The sequence below is a fragment of the Zingiber officinale genome, chromosome 4A (genome assembly GCF_018446385.1).
Source record: "Zingiber officinale cultivar Zhangliang chromosome 4A, Zo_v1.1, whole genome shotgun sequence".
NCBI lineage: Eukaryota > Viridiplantae > Streptophyta > Magnoliopsida > Zingiberales > Zingiberaceae > Zingiber > Zingiber officinale.
The window spans coordinates 102006958-102034256 of record NC_055992.1 but is presented as its reverse complement, the minus strand read 5'-3'; the positions used below and the strand labels follow the sequence as shown (position 1 = coordinate 102034256).

Sequence of the window (27299 nt, the reverse complement as noted above, 5' to 3'; positions counted from 1 at the left end):
GGTTTCTGCGAGGGCTGCTGTTGAGCAGGCGACGGCGCGACGCCTGGCTTTTGCAAGCAGCGGCGGCGACATTGACTTCTGTTGAGCAGAGAGGCAACGCTGGCTGCTGGGCTTCTGCGAGCAGCGGCGAAGTGCTGTTGGGTTCTGCGAGCAGTGGAGCTGTGGCAGACTTCTTCGAGCAGCAACAGGCGACACGGCGAAAGCGCAGGGGAGATGGTCGCGTCTCGCGGCGTGAAACAATTTGTCGCGATGGAGAAAATGAATCGGGAGTGGGGAGAGTAATTTAGGGTTTTTTTGTCATTTTAATAAATAGTCCTCATAATTTTATTATTTTTCATTTTTACCCTCGAAATTTTTAATTTTGTTACAATTGTGCCCAAATGTGTCCGGAAACGTGTCTCATCCGTGTCCTAGCCGTGTCTGGCTGGTCAAACTTGGAAAAAGTCAACGACACAGTTTTTGCCGTGTCCGACACGCGTATTTGCGTGTCGTGTCCGTGTCCGTGTCGTGTCCGTGTCCGACACACCCAAAAAATTTTTTTGAGGGGTGTCCGTGCTACATAGCTGGCTGACACAACCACGCAGTTAAAAGTAAAGCAGCCCACTCGGCTGTACCAAAACCAAAACACAACAAAAACTGACAGAAACCAAATACAACCAAACACAAAACTGCTAGCCGGCTAGGCTTACACAACCAACAACATAACACCCGGAAACAAAACCATAACACAATTCAAAATACAGAAATTTCGTATACCAAGATAAACAACAGAAAGGCAGTGATATGTCTCTGATGTGACGCGGGGACCAGCAGACAGGATGCTCCAAGCGACACCATAAATACCTGGTACCTGAAAAGATAGTGTCCACGGGGGTGAGTTCAACAACTCAGCGAATACCAATAGACATGCCTAGTAAGATATATCTAACAGCAATAAACATGGAATACAGCTTCCGAATAATATATAGGAAATATACAAAACTGATAAGTAACCAAGGAAGCTGTACTCACCAGGAACTCCTATCCTAATCTAAAGGGTCATCAAACCGATACGCAGTATGTCTCCTGTATGCATTTCAAACAAATGCATCCACCAAAATGCAGGCATAAGTGCAAACACAAACAAATAAAGGCAATCAATGCATGTGATGACCGTGCACTCTAACATGCTCCTGAGTGACCAAGTGGACGGAATGTTGTCGGAGTACTCACTGACCCCAAATCATAAATGGGGAGCTCAATGCTCTCATCTCCGGTACACGATGAGAAGAAATCTGCTGCTACCACGCTAAGTCACACTACCAAGGAGCCAAACCGAGTCCACCATCTGCCGGCTACCATGCTGCTACACTAAATGCCAGTGGAGCCAAACAGAGCGACCTGACCAACGGAGCCAAACAGCAGAGCCGCCACACACCTGCCTGATATACCACTAAACCATGAGTGGGGGTGTGTGCAGTACATGTAACTGGCGATGGGCTCAACCATAGTGGAGCCGACAATCGCACAACATGCAATCATGATGCATGTCACTATGCATAGCAAAAACTGATCAACATAACCATATCCATATATACAAAATAGGTACTATAAAAGTGATGGTCACATACCAAAATCTAGAGTACACAGGTCAGATAGAATATCAAAAACCTATGTCCTGAACATAATAAGTATGGAATATCCTGATCAGCATAGAAAAATCCATATATACATAATATGGGTACCACAGTATCAGTAGGTCAATCCACGGATCTAGAGTATATAGGTCCTCTAGGGTATAACAACCTAGATCCTAAACATATCCCCCTTCCATAGCATATGTACCAACAATATGCACAGATCAAAGCCACAAGGTTTAGGTACACGAATCATATATGATATACCAATAGAAATACACAATCCAGGCATGGCATAAAAACCTAAGTATCAGATAATTTGGATACACATGCCAGAAACAAAAATCCAGAATCTAATCCTAACCTCAGTAAAGCATGGTATGTCACTCTAGAAACTAAGATACTCATGGCAATAAGATACTCATGGCAATAAGATACTCATGGCAACAAATCATGAGATATAAGCACGAATACATTATAGGCGACAAATCTAACATGTTATGGATATCAAACAGTGACATACCAAAGGCAAACATGTTCATTGCTTGTAATTATAAAATACTATGCATATCCAAATGACGATATCATAAAAGATAAGTCAAGAGGTACCCGCCTCCGATAAGAGGATCGTATCCGGTCCAATCCGATGTCAAGATGCTCGTCTCAAAACAACATCTTGTAATAAATCGTACGGTTTAGCCAAGTTTTATTTGTAAATAAAATAGCTAAACCCAAAATCCTTATTTACCAGAAACCCTAACTATTCCAAATTTCCATTTTATGTGTAACTACAGCAAGGATAAATTCATCCTATAAACAAACACAATTAATCATCAATTAAATCTGATTTATCCCTCTATTAAATTTATTTCTTAGTACTCTAGCACCTCAAATCAACACAACCATTTCCTCCAATCCACACTCATATTTAGAAATTATTTTCCATCACCAAACATAACACATTCATCAATTAACAAACCAACCCCAAGGTACAATTGAAATCACTTCAAAAACTTACCTAATTTGCCCTCTGTTGAATCACAGTGGGAGAAGTTGCTACCAAAATGATGTCCGGAGCTAGGTGGAGCTGTGGATTCCCAAAGCAATTACCCTAATAAAATCATTACATCCACTGCTAAGCATTAGACTAAATTACTAATGTATAATCTGCTAAACCAACTTCTTACCTCCCAAATCGATACTCTTCTTCTAGCCGGAATCAAGCTTGTTTGGCCGGTACAAGCTGTCTGGAAACTTCTGGCCGACACAAAGGAAGAGAAACCTAGGGCACGCGACTGGAGTTGCTCAAACCAGGGGTCGGCAGCGGCGCAGAGGGAAGGGAGAGCTGTAGTGATGAAGAGGAGACCGGCTGGTGGCGCTGTTTCATGTGGCAGTGAGGGACAAATCTAGGGCACGGTCTTTCCCCCTTTTGGCTGTCACCTAAGGCAGAGGTGCGGCGGCGATGGAGAACTAGGGCACAGGGGAGGTAGCCGGCAACACGGCATAGGCGACGGTGGCGAAGCTATGTAGAGGTGCGGCAGCGGTGCTGTCGGTAGTGTTGAGTAGAAGCCAATCTAGGGCACGGTGAGGTGTGGCCGGCGATCAACGCCGTCGCTCGGCGAGGAGGAAGAGAAGGGTCTCGGCTTATGCACGCGGGAGGAGAAGCAAACCGCCGGCGACGACGGTTTGGGCAGATCAGTGTCGCAGGGGAAATCAAGAGAGGAGGAGGCGCGGGGAGGTAAAGAAAACGGCAGAAATAAAATAAATAAAAACAAAAAAAAACAAAAAGGAAAAGAAATCAAACTTTTCCTCACTTAAATGGGTAACCAAAACAGGCTTCCCCGAAGCCCCGTTTTTATCCCCCTAAACTCGTCCATACGAACTCCGAAAAATTCCAAAAAAATTCCCGGAAATTCCAAAAAAAATCCCTTATTATTATTTGTCATTTTTTTCGGTATTTTACAAACAAAGTCCAAATAGGTCTTGAGGACTAATGTTTGGCAGGTAGGTTGAGGTAAGCAACTGGAGAGGAGTGATAGTGAGGTCGTGTTCTGGAAAGGAATAAACACTACGTCGCTAATCCAACTGAAGAAACTGGAAAGGTTTTCAAGTTGAGATCAAGACAGTGTTACTGTCAAATACTACTCATGTGTCATATAACTGTACTAACATTTATTTTACAGGGATATATATACTGTTTAACTCTGTTTTGCAAGAGTAGACGAACTAGATTGACACAGACCAAAGATCATACCAGAGCAGAACAAAACAGAGTCCAATCAAAGCCTAATCGGTCAACCGAATCTGCAGATCAGTCGATCGAATCTGCAAATCGGTCGACTGAACCTTGATGATATGACACTGAGTGTAGATCAGATCAAGCCGAAGCAAATAAGGAAGCCATGCTGATCGGTCAACCAAACCCGGAGATCGGTCGACCAAACGATCACCTCATTACTGATGAATTAAGTGTGAATCTCTGTGAACAAGGAAAGTTTATTGTTCGATCGACCGAACAAGGTGATCGGTCGACCGAACCATTAATGCTCATAAATGTGCGAAGATCATATCTCGACAAAGAAGGAAGGGCGCGTGTTCAGTCAACCAATAGGGTGTTCGATCAACCAAACGGATCAGTGACCGAACATTTTATCAGTAGACCGATCAAGATTTATATAAGCAGAGCTCGAGATTCAAGGCAAGGTATCAATTTTCAAGTCAACGTTGTGTCAACACTACAAGAAAAAAGCTAATAGACAACGCTTTTAAAACGTTGTCTTTGTGCTAGAAAAAGCGTTGTTAAAGGCACTGTTGTTAAAAGTCTGCTCAACGACAACGCTTTTAAAGCGTTGTCGTTTGAAGCGAAGACAACGCTTTTACAATGCTTTAAAAGCGTAGTCATGTTTTGCAAAGACAACACTATTACAACGTTTTAAAAGCGTTGTTTTTTTTTTACAAAGACAACATTTTTTGCAACGCTTTAAAAGCGTTGTCGTTTTAAAGAAAAAAAAGAAAAAAATTAAAAAAATTTATTTAAAAATTATTATTTTTATATTTACGAAACTATTAATTTTCTTTTACCATGTCCAGATTTGAATTTTACATATAATCAACTCAGCTAATGATTTCAAACTCATACCAAAATAATAGAATTCTGACCGCGTAACAAGTCAGCAGCTGTAACAAAAAATAGAAATTACATAAGTCATCCAAGGAAATATCTAGGAATTGCTATCAAAAAGGAATCAGCATACTGCCATCCATCTTAAACTTTATCGCATCCTCTGTAAACTTTTTCATTTTCACATCAAGTTCAGCAGTCGCTTCTTCTCCTTTAGCTATGATACGATCGATATCCTCATCTGTACTGTCCTTGGAGCTAGAAACCATTTCAGCACCAAATCTAACCATTTGTAGAAGTTCATCTTTATTAACAAGTGCATCGAGGAAGTTATTGATTAGAAACAAAAAAACTGATAGATAATGGATAAATTGCTTGAACCACATTAGTAAGCTCTTTGAAAAAATCATTACTTTTCTGTTCTGCTAATCGTCCTTGTTGAATAACCAAGGCATCAAGTGCAAGCTTCTTGTATGCTCTCTCTATCACTTTCTCCTCAATTGCAAACTGCATTTTAGATATGTCAAATGATTCAAAAACATCGTTAAACTGTTAAACTAAACTGAAATATTATGATACCTCAGTACAGAAATGGAACACTTGAACTTCTCTCTTTTGCCCAATTCTATGAGCACGATCCTGTGCTTGCAAATCAACTTGTGGATTCCTAGTAGAGGTATCCATAACAATTTAGTGATGAGCATAAATGTAGCAACAGGATTCACATAATGGAAGAGGAATACCAGTCACTATCATAGAGAATGACAACATCTGCTATAGCAAGATTAATTCCTAATCCACCAGCTCTTGTAGAAAGTAAGAAAATGAACTTTTGGCTTCCAGGTTGATTAAATGTTTCAATGGAAGCATCCCGTTCTTCTCCCCCAGTATTCCCATCAATCCGGCAATATTGGTAACCACGATATAGCAAGTAATCTTCCAGTATGTCCAAAAGTCTAGTCATCTAAATTACAACACAAACAGTTGTGTTAAATCAATAAAACACTAATATGTTACCTTCTACTGCAAGTAAGACTGGGCAGATATGTATGAAACAATTTAGAGGGAAAAATCTGATTATGGGAAACAAGATATGTAAATAACAAGCATTAGAAGCAAATACTGGACAGCTATATGTGAAACAAGTTGGAACAAAAACAGTTTGATTATGACAAACAAGATATGTAAACAATAAAGATTAAATATCACAAGTTTCAAATAGATTAAAAGTGAAAATAGCAGACTTTGCATGTAATTCCAAATGATAAACTGAAGACCCAATTGATATAGACCTGTGAAATAATTTCAAGTAGCTTGCAGTATTGTCGTTGTACATATCTTTGTGATATAATTGGCAACACAATCAAAATAGACTTCTCTCTTCATTTCTTCTGGCCTTGCTGTTTGGTTCTATATGCACTGTAAGCATGCTCTCTTGCTTTCTGCACTCTTGTCTCATGATTGAAGCCTAATCAAGCATGATCATGAAGGAGTTGTTAGCAAATGTCCAACCTTGTCGGATCATAAAATATGTGTTGCACCTTTACTTGACAACTTTGTGAATTTAGTATCCTAATCAATTCTTAACAGTGACAAATTCAGGTGTAGAAAACTAACAAGGGAAGGTTCTTAGTTTCAAGGTCTTAACAAGGGAAGGTTCTTGTAGTTTCAAGGTCTCCCCAGTTATCTTTGCTAAAAACTTAGTACATAATATTGAGGTAAAAACAGAAGAAAAGACTATTGTGAAAAAGGATGATTGAGGCGATCCCCAAGGATAGATAGATTTAATAGTATAATACACCAGCAAATTGCTACAATCATCTTATGATAGCTCTAGAACAAGGTTTATCTCTTATATCATCTTGTAACTTATTTGACACAATCACTGCAGATTAAACAAAGAGTTTTTTGATCACCTACAAACTGAACTTGGGCAACTTCGATTTGCAATCAATAGAACCAAGGTCCAATTGAATGTGCATAAACACTGACACAAGTTTTCAGGTATCAGTGTCATGACACTACTTCATGCATACAGGAAATAGAAGACAGGACAATTGAGTTGGAAGCCATGCAGAAGGTCTTGCTAGAGGGCACAGGTTCTTTTGGAATGCAAGTATATTTCACAAGATTGAATTGTTCTGTTATATAACTATATAAGCCTTCTTGTCCATTTTTTTTTTTTTTTTGGTTTCAGAAGCATATGATAAGATGCAAATGGATTTTGTATCAGCAAGGGAAAGGCTTTGCATGTAATTCCACCATCATTCTCATCTAAAATCATACAGCAGATGAATTATTTCACCCATCTATCCGAACAATTTTATTGATCACTTACATTCTTCTCTTGAAAGACACGGCTCATGTTTATAATCTATCCTGAACCAACAATAGATAGAATTAAAAGGAAAACTTGCTCTACAATTCGAAGTTTAACTGACACCTGAAAGAATTAAAGAAACAATGTATATCCATCAAAACTGCCGATCACAAGAGAGAAAATAGATCACCAAGAATCCCTAACACCAAGAACCATCACCTCAGAAACAAAGCCCTAAAACACTACAACAAGAAGACAAAAAAAGAGCAACTTTCCCACCCACAGGCAACCATTAACTAAGATCCCCAAGAGCTCAAGTTCAACATTACCGAGTAAACAAAGAACGACAAGAGAAGATAATCAGTGGAGAAGAACCTAAGAAAGGACCTTCTGATAGCGAGAAGAGATCAGCGCGCGAGGATTACTTGCAGGTGAACCCAATAGCAAGGGAATCGGCTGAGCAAAGGGTATCTTGGCGATGCAGATGAAGAAGAGAGTTGATGCGCCTGCTCTACCCTAAGCGCAGTGAACGTTCGCCGGAGGGAAGAGAGGCTGCCGAAGGTTCCGAATTCCCCTAACGAGACTTCGATTTTAGGCCCCAAGAAAAACAGCGGTAGCAACATACCTTCGTCGGGGGCGAAGGAGGCGAAGAGAGGGGTCGATCTGTCGTGGTTGATCACCTCAGCACCGGGATCTGCCGCTTGACGAAGGTGTGGTCTTGATGGAGAGAGTTCAGAGGAGTGGTTCGCCGGAGAGGAGTTGGATGGAGAAGGCCCGTGAGATGAGGAGTTGGGAGAAGGGTTCGGGATCAACAACTATCGGAAGATAGGAGTTGGGAGAAGGGTTCGGGTTTTCTACTCTTTACTTAGATCCAACGGTTTGTATTAATCAAGATTTAAATGAGAACTTAACAATAGACAATACTTTTTAAAAAACGTTGTCGTAGACACTAAAACAAAATCTAATAGACAACACTTTTTACGAAGCGTTGTCTTTGATCCGTAAAAATCACTAATAGACAACGGTTTTTAGAAAAGTGTTGTCTATTAATAAGAAAATAATGAAATAGACAACGCTTTTCACTAAAAGCATTGTTAAAAAAAATAGACAACGCTTTTTATAAAAAGCGTTGTCGTTTAAATGTTGTAGAATCCCAATTTTCTTGTAGTGCAAGCTCCTGTTCATTTTGCTACCCCATGCTTCACCTTCACAAAGCAAGCTGGTCCATCTAGAAGTGTCAACCAAGCTTCAGCTTCTATCTAGTTTCAGTATAATTTTTGTTTAAGCTTGCATTGTTTTAATTTCCAAAAGGTAGTAGTGTGTTATTATCTTATATTCTTCATATTGTACGCGTTACTTCTTTCCAAAGATTTTGGAAAGAAAAGTTTTAGTGGATTTCTCAATGGTGCGATCAAGGATCGTGGGTCTTGGAGTAGGAGTTGACCTAGGCTTCGAATCAAATAACCAAACTTGTTCTTTATTTTCCGCTGCACTACTCTTGTTTTAACATCTAAAAAGAAAAGTTTATTAACGTGTGATATTCCCCCCTCCCCCCTCTATCGCATCTTTCGATCCTTCAATTGCATTACATATGTTTCAGAAAGTTATTCAAGCATCCAGTTTCATCACTAGGGGACGAGTTTATATGCTCTACTGTCATATTTTGACATTCATATTTTTGACCATAAGCATAGACATGACCCATGGTACACTCACTCCCCTTAGCGAGTATGATGAGATTGGTCAGTGTCAGCTTACATTAGTGCATATAGAGGTTACTGCTCAAGGGGACTAGCTTGGAGAGCGGGTCTTCAACCAGTCGTTCTAGATGAGGGCATCCCGCTAGTCATTCTAGCCGAGGTTGATGTGGCAGCTGTGACTACAAAGGGAGAGATGCCAGAGTTTATTTGATGAGTTCTTTGGACCTCATTCGATCACGACCTAGCTTTCGACCTCACTCTCCATAGATAAGCACCTTACCAAACTGGAGGAGTCTTCCACACAAATCTAGCAATCAATCTTAGAGTGATTCACCTTTATCCGCGATGAGATGACATTGGATTTATACAGCTTTACTAGCAGATGCAGACCATACTTCAGGCCTTACGTGTGACTGATCAAGCCCCACCTCCACCTACGGATGATGATTAGACCTCCTCATTCAATACACTTGTATATATTGTTTACTTGACTTGGCTTATCTACTTGATTTATTCAATTTATATATTTGGTAATCACTTATTATTTTGATAATCTAGTAAATTCTTTTTGAGAATCAAATTAAAGCATAGGATGTGTTTATGTGTTTCTCCTTAAATAATTTTTAAATTCTAGGAAAATTCATTAATTATGTTTTATCAAAATCCTTGTTTTTCTAGTGTTTCAAAAATTTTATAAACTTAGCCTAGGACTTCCCTTAGAAATCATAATTCCACAGTTTTAGGCAGCCAACATCTCACAATTACACTAGGATTACCTTACTTGAGTATTCAAGGTATTCAAGGATTACCTTGTTGCTTATAGTCTTAGGCAACAACATAGATTGGTGTGAGGTACTTAGGTCTTTGTTTGGAGTTCAGATGTTTATATTAGTGCATCAAAATAAGTCTGGGCATTAAATACCAAATATACATCGATCAAGTTAAATGGTCCATTTTAGTAAATAACTAGCTGGATTAATATACTTGACTAACCAAGTGAAAGCTACTATCTTCTGGTAGTTAGTTAATAACTAAATGTTAGACATGTAAGGATAATTCTTAGATGAAAATTATTTTTAAAGTAATATTAGGTTAAGGGGGAGGATCTAAAATTTACCTTGAAAATTTTCTTTGAAAATAAATTTTTATTTGAAAAATGCCTTTGATCAAATTTTTAGATAGTTTGAAAAACATTTCACAAAATTCGTGCAAAGTTTTATATTTTGAAAATAACTTGTAAATTTTTAAAATGTCCTTGAACATACTTGAAACTTTTATTCAAAACTTACTTTAAAAATTGCTTTGAAAAACACTTGTAAAATGCTTTTTAATAAATTTTAACTTTGTTAACCTTTGGTTTGAAGAATATTTTGAAAATGTTTTTAAAACTATTTTTCTTAATTTCTTTGAAAATATTTTGTAAAATTCTTTCAAAGTTTCAAATTTTTTTAAAAAATATATGTTTAAAAGTTACCTTGAAATTATTTTAAAAAATGCTTTTAGAGTGCTTTCAAAAAGTACTTTTGAAAATACTCTTATATTTTTCAAATATCTATTTTGAAAACTACTTGCAACACTTTTTGAAAAATATTTTGAAGAGTACACGATTACTTTAAAAGTTGCTCCAAAACTCTTTTGCAAATATTTTGACATCTATTTTTTATTAGATGTTTTCAAGATACTTCCAAACTTATTTTGAAAAATTACTTTAAAAATTAACTTTTAAATAGTTGCCTTGAAAATTAACTTTCTACAATTACTTTGCAACACTACTTTGAAGAGTTATTTTGAAAATATTTGGAAAAATAGTTTGAAAATTTCATTGAAAATTACCTTATGAAATCCTTGAAATTTTAACTTGGCAAATTCTCCCTGAAATAGACCTATAATTTTTCTTATGAAATACTTGAAGAGTTTATTGCTTAATGTGTTTACTTTTTCTATTTATCTATTTCATACTTTCTCTTACTTATTTGTATATTTTTTGATGATTGTCAAAGAAAGAGGGTAAGAGTTGAGCAAAAAAAATAAAGACAAATTTGAAAAACCTGAAAAAACTTAACTCTAAAATGATCAAGAAAATAAAATAGAAATTCAAAATCAATTAATTTCTCTATAATCATTTTTTATTGTTATTTCTTTTTGCATATTTTTCTAACTTTAATCTAGATTGTCACTACATCAAAAAGATGAAGATTATTGGTGCATTTGACACTAATGAGCAAATATAAGTTTTGATAAATGATAAATGGATTAAAGTTAGATGTGTTGTGATCTAACCTTTCTACCAAGTGTATAGGACTTGACTGGTCTAACATCAGGCCAAAATCTAGCTAGCTCTGGAGGACCTGATAGTTGGTGTAAAAGTCCAGATAGGTCAAGGAGTGATCCAATATCTGGTGGAACGTTCAACTGGGTTTACAGGACCTGATAGCTGGCCAAAGTCCAGTTAGGTTTGCGAACCTGACAACTGGCAGGAAGACCTGGTGGACTAAAGTAGAGTCAAGCAATTTTTGCATGGTAAGTAAGGTAAGTCACTGGAGGAAAGTGTTCTAGTGAGGAGGGGTCTCAATTTAGGACTTTAAGGGTAGCTCCAATTTAGGTCTATTTTGAATCCCTAAACTGAGACCTTGACTAGATCATGGTCTTGGATAGATAGAGTCTAATTAATAATACTATTTTATCATTATGCTAACTTGGTTTTGTAAGTTAGATATTTTTCTACTGAACTAACATATTATGCAAGAGCAAAAATAATAAGAAAACTCGGGTGAACATTGCTCGAGACATCTCCTGTGCTGCTGGAGGTGCCTCGGAGATTTTTGTAATACCCTGGTTCTGAGATTCTGGTTAAGTATGACTTAAAAGATTAGATGGTACTATCTATATCACCAAAGTGCACCTCGCTTTTCGAAAGCCCAAACTTAAGAACTCCAAAGTTAATCGTGCTTAGCTTGGAGAAATCTGAGGATGGGTGACCTCCTAGGAAGTTTTCCAGGGTGCATGCGAGTGAGGACAAAACACGTTGAAAGGACCTCTGGTGGTCTATGGAGCTAGTCGTCAACCCGATGGTCAATTCTAGTGGCATTCCCGTTTCTGTCCGTGTGGGGCCTGCCCGGGCAAGGGCGTTACAAATGGTATCAGAGCGACCTTGCGACCGTGAGTGCGCCTATGGCAGGAGCACCCAGGGCACCACCTAGCGAGGGAGATTCTGTGATGTGTCTGTGGTGTGATTCGTGGTTACACAACGAGGACGTTGTGTCTTTAAGTGGGGGGGATTGTAATATCCCGGTTCTGAGATTCTGGTTAAGTATGGCTTAAAAGGTTAGATGATACTATCCATATCACTAAAGTGCACCTCCCTTTTCGAAAGCCCAAACTTAAGAACTCTAAAGTTAAGCATGCTTGGCTTGGAGAAATCTGAGGATGGGTGACCTCCTGGGAAGTTTTTCAGGGTGCGTGCGAGTAAGGATAAAGCACGCTGAAAGGACCTCTAGTGGTCTGTGGAGCTAGTCGTCAACCCGATGGGAAATTCTAGTGGCGTTCCCGGTTCGGTTCAGGTGGGGCCCGCCCCGGCCGGGGCGTTAGAGTTTTGGTTGAAATCCCCATGTAAAAGGGCGCAGAGGTGCCTCCTATACAGATGGAGGTGCCTTGGAGAGTGATCCTATCTAAGAAGCTGAACAAAACGGAAAGCTGAGAGAAAACCTACTGCTGATGAAGGATAATACCTGTGGAATACTTGATCCAAGAAATCCAAAGCGGATCTAGGAAAATAAAGCTATCGGGCGCCCTCCTTGTACAGAGATCTAAATACGGCAGGAAGGAGTCAATGAAGAATACCAAGATCTAGAGCTTTCGCGGCTTCCTACACACAAGAGACCAACCAACACTATTGTCAGTGACCTAAGACCGGGGTGGGAATCCCTGGCTAGGCCCTCCGACGCTCAAGTCAGTGATCTCTCTAAGTGTGGAAGAAGGAAGAAGAAGATGAACAGTAATTGAAACTATGTGTTGTGGACGTGAGCATGAGCCTAAGCATACCTGGCCAACGGAGAGGATTCCCCTTTTTATACCACTTCATATAACCTCCGTAGTAATGAAGTGGACCCCGGTTCATTAGAGTTTGTTATGAGATGATGTAAGCCACGTACTTGCAGCAAATAGTTTTTAAGGAATCTTCTTTATACCCCAGATGTACTCTCTTTGTCGTTTAGTACCTGTAGAAGAGTCTAGAAACATTCTTCCCGCCAAATTAGTCAATTTGTTATACAATTATATGAAGTAGATATTTTCATAAGCTATTCATTAATATTTCTGAGAATATTTGTTCTTGCCTTGTCTTATAAGTCACATCAAGGTATATTTATCGCCTATGCCAGTTTACCTGATTTTTACTATGTTATAGACAGCCCGATATTATACTATGATTTGTTTTGGATAGAATTGAACCTAGATTGTGTCCGGGCTGATTATTACTATTGTTCAACATAGGTCCTAATCATTCGGTAATATACTATAAATTCTGTAAAGCCTCGCCTCTTCTCATATCCAAGACATCATATACACTCAACTAAAACTAGTCTATGTCCAGATGTGCTAACTCAAGTAATCCCGATTTATCTATCTTAAACGTGTAAACCTGGCGAGCATTGACCTATCTTTCTTAAGGTATTATTTCGACCGATATCGGCTTATCTTCCTTAAGGTATTTGTAAAATATCGAAAAATGACGAATAATGATAAGGGAATTTTCCATATTTTTTAGAAATTTTTCTGAAAATTTTTGGAGACCGTATGGTGTAGGTTACGGGGATCAATTATGGGTCCCGGGAAAGCCTATTTATGGTACCCCATTTAAAAGAGGAAAGGTTTGGTTTTTATTGTTCTTTTGATTTTATTTTCCTTTTCTCCCCGCCGAACAGTGCCGCGTGCCCTAACCTCCTCTGCGTCGAAACCGCCGTCTCCTATTCTCCTTTTCTTCCACGATCCCCCCTCTTCTGATTCCTTTTCCCTTCCTCTCCATCCCGTTCCTCTCCTCCGTGCGGCGCCGAGTCTTCATCTTCTCGACGTCGCCGGCACCTGAGCAAGAGCAGACCAACTCTCTCTCCCCTGCTCCCGATCCGTCGGCATCCGAGACCCCGCAACCGATCTCTCACTGTGCCCTAGGTTCTCCGTCGGCACGTCTCTGCTCAGGTTGTTTCCAGCCAGGAGCAAGGAGGATTCAAGTCCTAGTTTATTCCTCGTGCCCTAGCTTGTGATCCTCCTCCGCCAACCCTCTGCTCGATCACATCATGCCTCCTGCTTGAGCCAATCGCCACAACCTGATCTCTCTGCGCACCGACACCGTGTGTCCATCGTGTTATGCCCTAGTTTCCGATTCATGGTTGCCGCCACATGGAGCAGCACCGACTATCTCTAGAGATTTCCTATTCGCATGCCCTAGATCTCCTCTTGCTGCCGGATCCGACCAAAGCAGTAGTGATTTGGGAGGTAAGTGTTCTACCCTAACTGGTAAATTGAGTAGTTGATTTCTGAGTAGTATTGATGGGTGTTGATAAGTGAATCTTCTCTTCTTGATTTCGAGCAGTGAAGTATCTAGCAAGGGTTGTGTGCTGTGGATCAACACTCAAGACTGTAATTGTGATCGTGAGGTGAAGTAGGACTTGCTGTGGGGTTGTTCTTGGTTCTGACCAGCCACTCCATTCAGTAGCTACTGATTCCAGCAGCTCGAACGACTGTGGAACTTGAGGTAAGGGTAGAGATTTGATATATGTGTTGAATTAGGGCTAAATTGGGTAAGATGTTATGATTGATTATGCTTATTGCAAGTCCTAATTCGAATGGATTAGTTAGAATCGATTAAGGAGTTAGATGATCCAATTAGGGTTTATAATTGGATCTGGATTTATGTTAGCTTCTCGAGGATTTGATTTAGCTAATTTATTTATATTTAATTAGCTAAATCTATATACCAGGTATTACAGGACTTTGACGCAAGACGAGCATCTCGACGTCGGATTTGGACTGGATTGGACTTTCCTATTTGAGGTGGGTACCTTGACTTATCTTTGATAATGTCATGTTGATATGTTTAATAGATTATAACCTTTAGTAATGATTATGTTTGTCTTTGCTTCGGTTAGTCACTACCCGATACCTGTTACATGCTTATTTTGTTTACCTATTATGCACTTCATGTTAGTACCTGTAGGACCGTTAGATTCGATAGAGGGGGGTGAATATCGATTCGAAAATATCGAGTATAAGCGCAGCGGAAAAGTAAAGTAGACACAGGGTTTTTTACTTCGTTCGGAGCCTGTGACGACTCCTACTCGAAGGCCCGTACTCCTTGAGTACTTTCGTTGGGCAATTCACTAGCAATTCGGATAATTACAATTTAAGTACAAAAAGATGCTAATGACAAGAAAAACAAAGCTGTACCGACAGACAAGGAATTTAAAAGAGTGGGAACGTGTCGTCGGAGCTTTGTGAGCGTCATTGGAGCGCAGAGCAGCAGAGCGAGTAATCTCAGAGTTCTCAGATGTGAAAAGTTGATTCTGAAGCTCCTGCATGGGGCTTCTTTTATATGTTGCTCCGGGCGCCTGGATTCCTTCCGGGCGCCTGGAATGTGACGTAGCTGCTCAAACCGAGATGCTCCACGTGGCGACGACTTGGCCTGGATAAAATTTGCTTTCCGGGCGCCCGGATCCCTTCCGGGCACCCGGACCTACGGGTTCCCGGATCCCCTCCGGGCGCCCGGACCACCTTGTTCCAGAAAACTCCCTTTTCCTGCAAAACAAAGTTAGTCCGAGGCAATATATATCCTGCAAAATAGATTGTTAGCATATTTTATAATAGTGTGAATTAGCACAAATAGTATGACTTAGATTCTGTCTTTCCGAGACCGGAATCTAGTCACGATCTTGACTTAGACATCCGAAATGGATCTAAGCCGGATCGACGCCTAATGTTCCCTTCCCGGGAACGCGTCCTCGCAGTCACTCCCCTCCAGTGACTTACCTCACTTACCTGCCAGACGTCCGGTCAGCCCTTCGACCCGTCTGAACTTCTTGCCAGCTATCCGGTCAGCCCGTCGACCTAGCTGGACTTCTCGCCAAGCATCCGGTCAGCCCGTCGACCCGCTTGGACTTCTCGCCAGCTATCCGGTCAGCCCGTCGACCTAGCTGGACTTCGTGTCAGACATCCGGTCAGCCCGTCGACCTGTCTGGACTTCTCCTGAACACTCGATCAAAGTGTCAGATAACAACAAAACTAACTTAACCTATTTGTCATTCATCAAAACCTAGGTTAGACCGTTAGTGCTACCCACACCAACAATCTCCCCCTTTTTGATGGAATGACAACCTGGTTAAGTTAGTGAAAGGACGCAAAAATAAATAAAACAGGTACATCGGTTTTAAAGTTAGTTTTAGTGTTTTCAATTTGGTTTAGCTAACTTAACCACCTAACCCTCCCCCTTTGGCATTCATCAAAAAAAATAAGCAAGGGTAAACAATCATAGTGTAGAGTTATTGTAAAAAGTAATCAAATTAAAAAAACAGCTAATTTTGAAAAATATCTAAGTTTGGTTCAAAATTCAAAGATAAAAGTACAATTTTTAACACCAAGTTAAAAAATAGTCAAGTTGACTTGGGGGAGACAAGTTGAATTTTGAAAAGTATAAATTTAAAGTTAATCAAGTTTAACTTTTCAAGCGTGTAAAATTTTTCAAATCAGGTTTTTCAAATTTACTTTTCAAGTTTAAGTAACATTTACTTTTCAAAAAGGTAAATTTTCAACTTCAATTTTTCAAAACAAAGCAAAAATTAAACAAGTAAGATTAATTTTTCAAGAAGTAAAATTTTTGCCAAAATAAATTTTTAAGGCTAATTTGATAACAGCTAAGTTTGGAAAGTTTAATTTTCAAGCATATGTTACAAAACTGAATAAGTTTAAATTTGTAATATTCAACTTTTAAAATCAGGTTTAAAAATTAGGTGGGATTAAACTTCCAAGTTTTTCAAACACTTAGTTAAATTTAACTTTTTGAAAACTGGTGTTTTAAAAATAAGTTAGTTTTAAAATAGATGTACAAAAGCATTTTTCAAACACACAAAATTTTAATTAATTTCTCCCCCTGAACTTGATACTTAAAATTAAACAGTTGTCTAACCAATTAGGTACTAACTAACTATCAGAAGATAGTAGCTTTCACTTGGTTAGTCAGATTAAGATGATTATAAGCAGTCAGTGTTTGACTTGACTGATGATCTTAATCTGATTACTGTCTGATTTGTATTTAACGTCCAGACTTATGCTGATGCACTGAAATAAGCATCTTAAGTCCAGATAGTTGGCCTATGCATCTCACCCTTTTTCTATGTTTGTCAAACACAAGCAAGGTAAACCTAAGGTGTTGGTGAGATGCTCAAAAACTAGTCCTATGGGTACATGCTTTCTAAGGATTCAAAGCTAGTCTAAGACCAAAACTATTTTTGAAAATCTAAAAATGGAAAGTTTTGAAAACAAACAATTTTAACTTATAATTTGAAAACAATTATTTTTGAAAACAATTTTGAAAAAATCCTAGTCTATTAAGCACATAATCAAAGCAGGTCTGAAATATCACTAGATAGATCCAAAATATTTTACAGGTAGTGTAGCTACAGAAGTGAGTCATAACTAGAGCTACTGAGATGATGAAGGGGGTGGTCTAGATCCCAAGGATCGGAGAAGCGCCATCAGCTCAGTGTGTTGGGTCTCCCCGGCAGCTCGTAACTCGGCAACCTCTCGCCGTATGTCCCGATGAAAATCAGAGTTCTCCTGCTGGAGACTCGCCATGGCTCTCTCTAGTCCGGTCATACGGTCGGCTAGAGTGCGGGGAGCATGACGTGGTGCTCGAGCTGGGGGCGGTGGTGGAGCCGGTGCGGCTTCCTCTGGAAGTCCACCTGTGTGTCTGGATCGGGCTGGTGCTGTGCCCCCCTCCGCCAAGACATAGTCCCGTCATCCCTATCTACTTGGATACCAGTTAGGGAGAAGTTCCTAGCTGCTATAACATCGAACTCGGTCATATAGGCAATGTCTCCTCTAGTGACATCAATGTGCAACGAGGACATATATGCTGTCAGAATGTGACAGTACGGCATGTGAACTCGTCTATCAGTCACATATCCAGCCGAGTAGATAATGGTGGAGAAGATATGTAGGCTGATGTCAATATCTAACCTATGACTCAGGGCATAGAGTAAAAATGAATGGAATGGGCGCATCACAGCGATGTCCCGAGTAGTCAGTGGTAAAATGCAACAGACTAAGACCCTATAAAGAGCGTAGTCCTGGACTCGAAGTTCTACCTACCTAAACTGGGTCACAGTGGGATCTCGCTCTCCCCCAAAAAAATACGAATAAACCGTATCGAGGGTAATATGTGAGTAGGGATCTTCGAATGGTAGATCCCTGGGAGGATAGCACAAGAAAGGACAATCAGATGGACGTAACTCTAAAAACTCTCGGATAGTCGTAGGGGAAAATGTGATATCAGTACCCGCTGCCCTAGTGGTATAGGTGAGATCGTCTACTTTCACTAGGTTATTGCAAAATTCAGCACACAGACTTATGTTTACTGGACTGGTACATTCGACTAGGTTCCTTAAGTTATAGTGGTTTATCACCTCTATAATGGAGGCACACGAATTTAGAAAGAAAGATCTATCTATACATTTAGTCTTAATGGCCTTATAAATGGTTGACTCAAACTTAAGCCTTAGTTCATCTGTGGGAAACCTAGGGTCAGTGCTAGCATTGGAGGGTCCAGCACCAGTATTTGTTCGTTTCCTACTGTATATAAAAAAAATATTCTAAGAAAGAATTAAAAGACAGATTCAAATAAATTTTCAGATAGGTGAAGAAGATTTACCGAGGAGCCATCGACAAATATAGATCTGACGACCTCGGTTGAATCGCAGCAGCGTCTTCACCGCAAGAAAATTTTGATTTAAAATACTTTCGCACTGAGGTTCGGAGTGAACCTTGGCAAAAGTGAAAGAGTTTGTGGCAAGTGTTGGGGGCGCCTGCTGCCCCCTATTTATAGGGAGCTCCGGGCGCCCGGGGTTGATTTAGGGCGGGGCGCCCGGATCCCCTTCCGGGCGCCCCTGAGGGGAATACCAGGGGCGCCCGCCCCTGGTGTTTGACCTTTTTTTTTTTTTTTTTTTTGGATTTAGAGATTAGGTTTGAAATTAAGTTTTAAAATTAAAATTTTTGAAATTAGTTTTTAAGTTTCACATTAAAATTTTTGAATTAATTTTTAAGTTTTAAAATTAAAATTTTGAAATTAACTTTTAAGTTTAAAATTAAAATTTTGAAACTAATTTTTAAGTTTAAAATTACAATTTTGAAATTAATTTTTAAGTTTTAAAATTAATTTTTAAGTTTAATTAAAAATTTGAAATTAATTTTTAAGTTTAAAATTAAAATTTTGAAATTAATTTTTAAGTTTAATTAAAATTTTGAAATTAATTTTTAAGTTTAAAATTAAAATTTTGAAATTAATTTTTAAGTTTAAAATTAAAATTTTGAAATTACTTAATAAGTTTAAAATTAAAATTTTGAAATTAATTTTTAAGTTTAAAATTAAAATTTTGAAATTAATTTTTAAGTTTAAAATTAAAATTTTGAAATTAATTTTTAAGTTTAAAATTAAAATTTTGAAATTAATTTTTATGTTTAATTAAAATTTTGAAATTAATTTTTAAGTTTAAAATTAAAATTTTGAAATTAATTTTTAAGTTTAATTAAAATTTTGAAATTAATTTTTAAGTTTAAAATTAAAATTTTGAAATTAATTTTTAAGTTTAAAATTAAAATTTGAAATTAATTTTTAAGTTTTTAGATTAAAATTTTGAAGCCTTATTCATCTCACTCGATCTATATTATCAATCAGGGAATCCTATGATTTTGTGAGATGAAATTGGATTTTTAATTATGGAGTTTTGGTTTAACTTGTGTTAGATTCAGATTTAGCTTTGGTCTTCACAAATAGGCAATCTTCGGATAAACTTCTAAGTTTGGTGAGTCACATGGACGTCATTAGAAGTAACCAACCGTTCGAGGTTTTCCGAATAGTCCTATCCATGGAGCTTAGTACTAAATCTTGGTCTAACTGGTTAGGGTTCATTTAAGGGTAGCTTCGGTCAGTTCCACTTAGCCAAATGCACTAGATCGAAACCATATCTTTCTAGACATGCGATGCCCAAGCTTCCCTAACGTACTATCATCCAAAAACTTCACCAGTACCATGATTCAAGTTAAACTTGGTCTCTTTTTAACTAATCCTAATTACCCTGCGGGTTAGTTAATTTTGGAGGTGCCAGCTATTCTGGAGTCTCCCCCTGAATTATTGACCTTTTAATTTAAATTTTCATTTTAGGTTTGTGTCGATTCCTTTTATAGTTATGGTTAACTTGGTGATAATTTTGTTGATTTTTAAAGTGTTTAAATTTTGATTTAGGTTTATATTTTGGATTTTGGTTTGGTTTATTCGATTTTATATAATGTATTTTTTCTTTAGGTATATAATATTGATTAAGTCCTATTTGCGTGGTTAAGCACGCTTTCGGAACCCAAGCTAGATTGGTTGATTTGTATTGGGTTATTAATGATTTGAAGGTTTTATTTGAATTTGACTTATATCCTAGTCCGGTTTTATTATAGCATGCTTTTTGATTATTTAGGATTAAGTCTAGATTTTTTGATCTTGTTGTGAATTTTTCTAACATTTCTTTTAAATTGTTAATCTCATTTTTTAATGATAAATTCTCCTCCTCAAGTGTTAGATCTTGAGTTGGATTTGTATTTTCTTTTTGTTCCTTGAGGTTTTGATTTTCCTCAAGAAGTGATTTGTTTTCATTTTCTAGTTTAATCAATTTACTATTTAAACAGGAAATAATTCTAAAAAAAAATTTGTTTAAATTAAAATCTACCTCATTCGGGCCTTCGGAAACGAGTACGGACTCGTGGCTTGTTTCGTGTTCAGACCCGTCTTCATCTTCCGACTCGTCTTCTGTTTCAGCTTCGTGGGCCATCAGTGCGAGGTGGCTCTGATGTTTCTGCTCTTCTTCCTCCGATTCGTCCGAGGAGTCGTCCCACGTTGCTTTGAGTGCCTTCTTTTTGGTTGGCTTCGGTTTGTTGAACTTCAGTTTTGGACATTCGTTCTTGTAATGTCCCTTTTTATTGCAGCCGAAGCAAGTCACGTTCCTTTGTTCTGAGGGAGAACTGATCTTTTGAAGGTCCTTTTTGCTGAAGCTCCTTTTTCTCCTGGTGAACATTTTTCTTACCAAGTTCACCAGGTGTTCTTCGTCTTGGTCGGAATCTTCTTCAAATTCAGGCTTGCTTTTCTTTTCTTTGGAGGAACCTGCAAATAAAGCTATACCTTTCTCGGCTCCAGCATTAGTTTGTTCATGTAATTCTAATTCACAGAAAAGCTCGTCTAATTTTAATTTAGAAAGATTTTTAGAAATCTTGTAGGCATCTACGATTGATGCCCATAAACTATTATATGGAAAAGCATTTAATGCATACCTTATTAAGTCTCTGTTTTCCATTTGGTGGCCTATCGCATGAAGCCCGTTGAGGATGTCCTTGATCCTCGTGTGGAACTGATTTGCCGTTTCTCCTTCCTGCATTTTTATATTAAGAATTTTATTTAAGAGCAGGTCTCGTTTGGTTACCTTGGCGTCGCTCGTTCCCTCGTGCAGCTCGATCAATTTGTCCCACAGCTCTTTAGCGTTTTTGTGTGGACCGACTCTGTTTAGTTCTTCTCTTGTTAATCCGCACTGTAGAGTGTTGATTGCTTTATTTTCTGTTGACGCCTTTTTCTTCAAATCTGCTGTCCAGTCTTCAGGATCCAGTATATTCCCGGAAGTGTCCGCTGGAATTTTATAGGGTCTCGTAACGCTCATCCACTGGTCGAAGTCTGTTTTGAGGTAAACCTCCATGTGCTTCTTCCAGTACGGAAAATCATCCCCGTTGAATAGTGGAGGTCGTACTGTGCTGAAGCCTTCTTGTTGGGACATCCTGTACACAAGTAAATAACCGAAAAAAATATCCCAAGACTTGGTCTTGGATTAGTAGTGCGGGAAAAAATAGTAGAAAAATCTAGATTGGTGTTGCACCAATTTAGATTTAATTAAAAAAAATATTAAAAAAAATAAACCAGTTTGGAATAAAGTGTAAAAGTGAAGACCGAAAAAAAAAATAAAAGGTTTCACCCCCAGTCTGATTGGTGGTTGCACCAAATCAGAGCGGTACCTGCTCTGATACCACTTGTAGGACCGTTAGATTCGATAGAGGGGGGGTGAATATCGATTCGAAAATATCGAGTATAAGCGCAGCGGAAAAGTAAAGTAGACACAGGGTTTTTTACTTCGTTCGGAGCCTGTGACGACTCCTACTCGAAGGCCCGTACTCCTTGAGTACTTTCGTTGGGCAATTCACTAGAAATTCGGATAATTACAATTTAAGTACAAAAAGATGCTAATGACAAGAAAAACAAAGCTGTACCGACAGACAAGGAATTTAAAAGAGCGGGAACGTGTCGTCGGAGCTTTGTGAGCGTCGTTGGAGCGCAGAGCAACAGAGCGAGTAATCTCAAAGTTCTCAGATGTGAAAAGTTGATTCTGAAGCTCCTGCCTGGGGCTTCTTTTATATGTTGCTCCGAGCGCCTGGATTCCTTCCGGGCGCCTGGAATGTGACGTAGCTGCTCAAACCGAGATGCTCCACGTGGCGACGACTTGGCCTGGATATAATTTGCTTTCCGGGCGCTCGGATCCCTTCCGGGCGCCCAGACCTCCGGTCGCCCGGATCACCTTGTTCCAGAAAACTCCCTTTTCCTGCAAAACAAAGTTAGTCCGAGTCAATATATATCCTGCAAAATAGATTGTTAGCATATTTTATAATAGTGTGAATTAGCACAAATAGTATGACTTAGATTCTGTCTTTCCGAGACCGGAATCTAGTCACGATCTCGACTTAGACATCCGAAATGGATCTAAGCCGGATCGACGCCTAATGTTCCCTTCCTGGGAACGCATCCTCACAGTCACCTCCCTCCAGTGACTTACCTCACTTACCTGCCAGACGTCCGGTCACCCATTCGACCCGTCTGGACTTCTTGCCAGCTATCTGGTCAGCCCGTCGACTTAGCTGGACTTCTCGCCAAGCGTCCGGTCAGCCCGTCGACCCGCTTGGACTTCTCGCCAGCTATCCGGTCAGCCCGTCGACCTAGCTGGACTTCTCGCCAAGCGTCTGGTCAGCCCGTCGACCCGCTTGGACTTCTCGCCAGCTATCCAGTCAGCCCGTCGACCTAGCTCGACTTCGTGCCAGACATCCGGTCAGCCCGTCGACCTATCTGGACTTCTCCTGCACACTCGATCAAAGTGTCAGATAACAACAAAACTAACTTAACCTATTTGTCATTCATCAAAACCTAGGTTAGACCGTTAGTGCTACCCGCACCAACAGTACCTACCTGATTATACATGCTTAGAGGGGTAGTGACACAACCATGTGTTTATTATGTTCAGGATCTAGGTTTTTGATACCTTATCTGACCTATGTACCTTAGATCTTCAGATTGATCCATTGATGGGTACACATTTTATATCTGTATATAGGTTCAGGATTTTTGCCATGCTTAGTGTCATGCATCATCTCGCATGATTGCATGTTGTGCGATAGTCTGCTCCATTATTGTCGAGCACATAGTCAGTTACATGGATCTGCACACACCACCACTCATGGGTTAGTGGTATATCAGACAAGTGTGAGGTAGTTCTGCTGTTTGGCTCCGTTGGTCCGGTGACTCAGCGTGGTAGTCGGCAAACAGTTCTGCTCTGTTAGGCTCCGCTGGTTTAGTGTAGCAGCGTGGTAGCCGGCAGGCTGTTGGACTCTGTTTGGCTCCGTTAGTCCGCTCATGGGTAGTGTGATGCAACGTGGTAGCCGACAGAGATTTCTCCCCGTCATTGTGTACCAGGAGATAAGAGCATTATGCTCCCCACTTATGATTTGGGGTAGGAGGATAGGTGTACTCCGACAGCATCCCGTCCACTCGGTCACTCATCAAGAGCAGTGACGGTAGAGTGCACGGTTGTCACAGCCCTACCCACTCGTTCTCACCATTGTGTGTGAGATGGCTGATTGGCGTCAGGGGTGACCATGTCATTGGCATCATATGCATTTATGCATTTACTGATTGTGTTTGTTGCATTTATATGCTGCATTTGGATGGATGCATATGTTTGACATGCATACAGGATTTATGATACTCTTGGTCTGACGACCTGACTATTCTGATAGGAGGCCCTGGTGAGTACTGTTCTCTTCAGCCTTTTCTATTGTGCATTTCTAGCTTTTGCCCAGGAGACTGTACTCCATAGTTATTACTATTTGTTATAGTTTACTATACATGTCAACTAGGTATCTGCTGAGTTGTTGAACTCACTCCCATGGACACTATCTTTTTCAGGTACCAGGTTGTTTATGGAGTCGCTTGGAGTATCCTGTCTGCCGGTCCCCGCGTCACATTAGAAGACCAGTCTCCGCATTTTGTTTATTTTTATCTTGGTATATGATATGTGTGTATTTGGCTTTGTATTCCGATTTTGTTTCCAGAGTGTTGTGTTGTTGTGTGGTGTAAGCCTAGCCGGCTAGCAGTCTTGTATTTTGGTTTTGGTATAGCCGAGTGGGCTGTTAGACCTACATATAATTGTGTGGTTGTGTTTTTATTGTATCAGCCGAGTAGGCTGCATATAAACTGCGTGGTTGTGTGTATATTCAAGTCGCCTGTGGCTGAGGTATATTATGTCTGTAGAAATATTTCAGATTGTCACCCGTACAGGGGAGGTGTTGCTGAAATTTCTTTGGACTGGGACTCCCCCGGGGCGTGACAATTTATTTGGTATCAAAGCAGGTATACGATACTTGCTATGTGTTCTGGATTTTCGAGATTTATCTGATCCCAATTTATTGGTATCAGAGCACGGTTTACGAGTCTTATATCCCGTGTTTTGGATTTTGTGTTTTAGTTTTCTCGATGTGACTTTTCGGGTTTTGGGACCTGGCAGCGGCAGGACATCTCCAAGCTATAGGAGGTATGTTGGTATATTGTTATCCTACCGTTTTGTTAGTATATACACCATTGACTATTATAGTTTATGACATGTACTAGCATTTTTTTTTATTTAGTACCTGTCCGGATGTTGTAGCACCTATTACATGTGATGGGTTAGCCAGTGATGATGATCGACCGTAATAGAGATCAAGGATTACAGTCTCTGGTGATTTTTCATATCATACCACCAGTAGTTTTAGCTTCTGTTACTACTAGTTGGTTAGGAGATGGAGGCACATATCAGCCTCTGCTATTATTAGCTGTGTAGTGGATAATATCTATATATTCATGTTGACTTAGCTAATAGTATACCATTTTATCTTAGTTAATTTCATCAGTAGATAATTGATTTACTCTTGTTAGGTTAGATCGGTCGGTAGAAGTCTGATTTACCATTGACGATTTGGGTCAGTGTTCGCTCTCCGCAAGTGTACGGAAATGTCGCAAGTAATATAAAAGATTATCGTATCCACAGGGACTGGAATAAGCACTAGAAATGTCTCAATGCGAATTAGCCAAACAACTATGCAATCGTTTCAAATGCAAAGTGAAGGTAAACAAATCTAATATTAAAGATCAACAAACAAGAGTTTAGTGTTTTGGGTTATGATAAAGGGAGATTCTAGGAGTTTCAGTTTCTTTGTAAGATTTCTTGAATGTAAATGGTTCACCAATTCTTTTCCCTCAATTACCAAACACTTGTTCAAAGTTGCCGGTTCTCTCTTGCAATAGATAACCGGCTAAGGACTGAGAAATGTATCTAAATATGATCAATTAGACGTGAACCTACGTTGTCCTTACACAGAAGCGCACCTATTACTATGCCTTCCTCGGATATCAACATAGAAGCCCACAACTTATTAATCTATCAAGATACAAGAAACTAATCACAAAATCCATCCTACTCTCTTGAATATTCCTATTTCCTCTTCAAGATTATCTCTCAAACGTCCTTACACGGGCTTGCACCTGTCACGTGGATCCCTCGGATGATCGAGTGAGAGTTTATCTTTACAAAGTCCACAAGAAATCCAAACAATCAATCAAGAATGAGAATTAAGCACAAATCACCATTAATCATTCAAGATCTAATTGATACAAGCAAGACAATGTCATTGAAACAAGAAAATGGCAAATCCATATGAGATTACATCAATCCATCATACAAATACTCCCTTAATCCTAGAATACAAGATCTACTCCATGAATCGAGGAAGAATACCCGAAGAAATAAAGATTACAAGCATTTCTTAAATCCCCAATCCAAGAAACCAAGAAAAGGGGAAAGAGAAAACTTATCTACGAAGAAGCCTCGTCTTCGGATCCAATCCTCGCTCCGGAGTCGAAATGTCAAGAACTCCCTTAGAATTGCCCAGAAATCCTCCCAAGAATGGGAGGAAACCACCAAATCTTGCCTTCTCCCAAAGGGGGAGAGATCCCCTTTCAATTCATGAAGGAAGGTTTAAATAGAGGAGGAAATCGGGCCCCACACGTGTGAGATTCACACGGCCATGTCCAGTTCCTCTCTGCCGCTGCAGTAGTGTGACTCCACACGGCGGGACCTCTTGTTCTCTAGAAGTGCTACGGTAGTGTGGTGCACAGCCACCACCGCTGGTCTCTGGAAACTTGCGGTGTGATGCACCACCACCACCGCAGCCTCTGGAAACCTCACTAGTGTAGATCCACACTGCCATGTAAGGCATCTGCTCGATTTCTTCAAATCAAGACACGGTCGTGTGATTCACAGCCATGTCCTCTTCCCTTCCTGAGACTACACGGCCATGTGTGGTACACGGCCTGATGCTCTCTCCCTTCAATTACTTCCAAGCTTGCCCGAGGACGCATAATCTTCACCAATTTCGACTCCTGTGTACAGAAAATGCACAAAAAGCAGATCTCCGAACCAAAAGAGTAAATATGCTAAAAGGAAAGCTGGAAGTATAAAAATGCATAGATCAAGCATGCTCAAAGTATGTAAATGTGCGTAAAAACATGCATAAAAGAGTATATAATCTACGCACATCACACCCCCAGACTTAAACCTTTGCTTGTCCTCAAGCAAAATGCTGCAGTCTAAATTCATATGTTCTACAACACATTCATAAAACCTAGTGCACTTTCCTAATTCTATCAAAAAGTTTCATTAACAAGCATGATCATGGAAACAAGTAAAGTATGGTTCAAGCATAAGAATCTTGTGCACAGTGTAAAAGTAACTCAACACCCTTCAAGTTTCAATCCATGTCCTAGTCAAGTCGTCATCAAATTTGAATTCCTAATGTTTCCAGTGAAAGACAAGTAACCAGTGATAGGCACTTACTCACCATTCACTTGGTTCATATTTCTCAACTAACCCAAGGTCTCAAAGGTGTGCTCA

At 39.5% G+C, this 27299-nt stretch overlaps 1 protein-coding gene and 1 long non-coding RNA gene across 6 annotated transcripts; one reads left to right on the top strand and one right to left on the bottom strand.

Annotated features, from left to right (window-relative positions):
* Positions 1–4713: 4713 nt before the first annotated feature.
* Positions 4714–7893, bottom strand: LOC121970369 (ISWI chromatin-remodeling complex ATPase CHR11-like). 5 transcript variants are annotated; one of them, XM_042521057.1, is made up of 7 exons: positions 7683–7893; positions 7445–7609; positions 6030–6205; positions 5481–5701; positions 5317–5404; positions 5151–5244; positions 4714–5041 (listed from the first exon to the last, which is right to left on the bottom strand). In XM_042521057.1, exons 4-7 carry the CDS (start codon positions 5699–5701, stop codon positions 4851–4853), a joined length of 594 nt encoding a protein of 197 aa, XP_042376991.1. In that variant the 5' UTR covers positions 6030–6205; positions 7445–7609; positions 7683–7893; the 3' UTR covers positions 4714–4850. The 5 variants fall into 5 exon arrangements, with proteins under 5 accessions (XP_042376991.1, XP_042376994.1, XP_042376992.1 ...); XM_042521060.1 differs by having other exon boundaries at positions 4714–5019; positions 7445–7893; XM_042521058.1 differs by lacking the exon at positions 6030–6205.
* LOC121970370 lies at positions 6628–6985 on the top strand. The gene is made up of 3 exons (XR_006108909.1): positions 6628–6701; positions 6776–6836; positions 6935–6985. It is a non-coding gene; the product is annotated as an uncharacterized LOC121970370 (long non-coding RNA).
* Positions 7894–27299: the final 19406 nt, after the last annotated feature.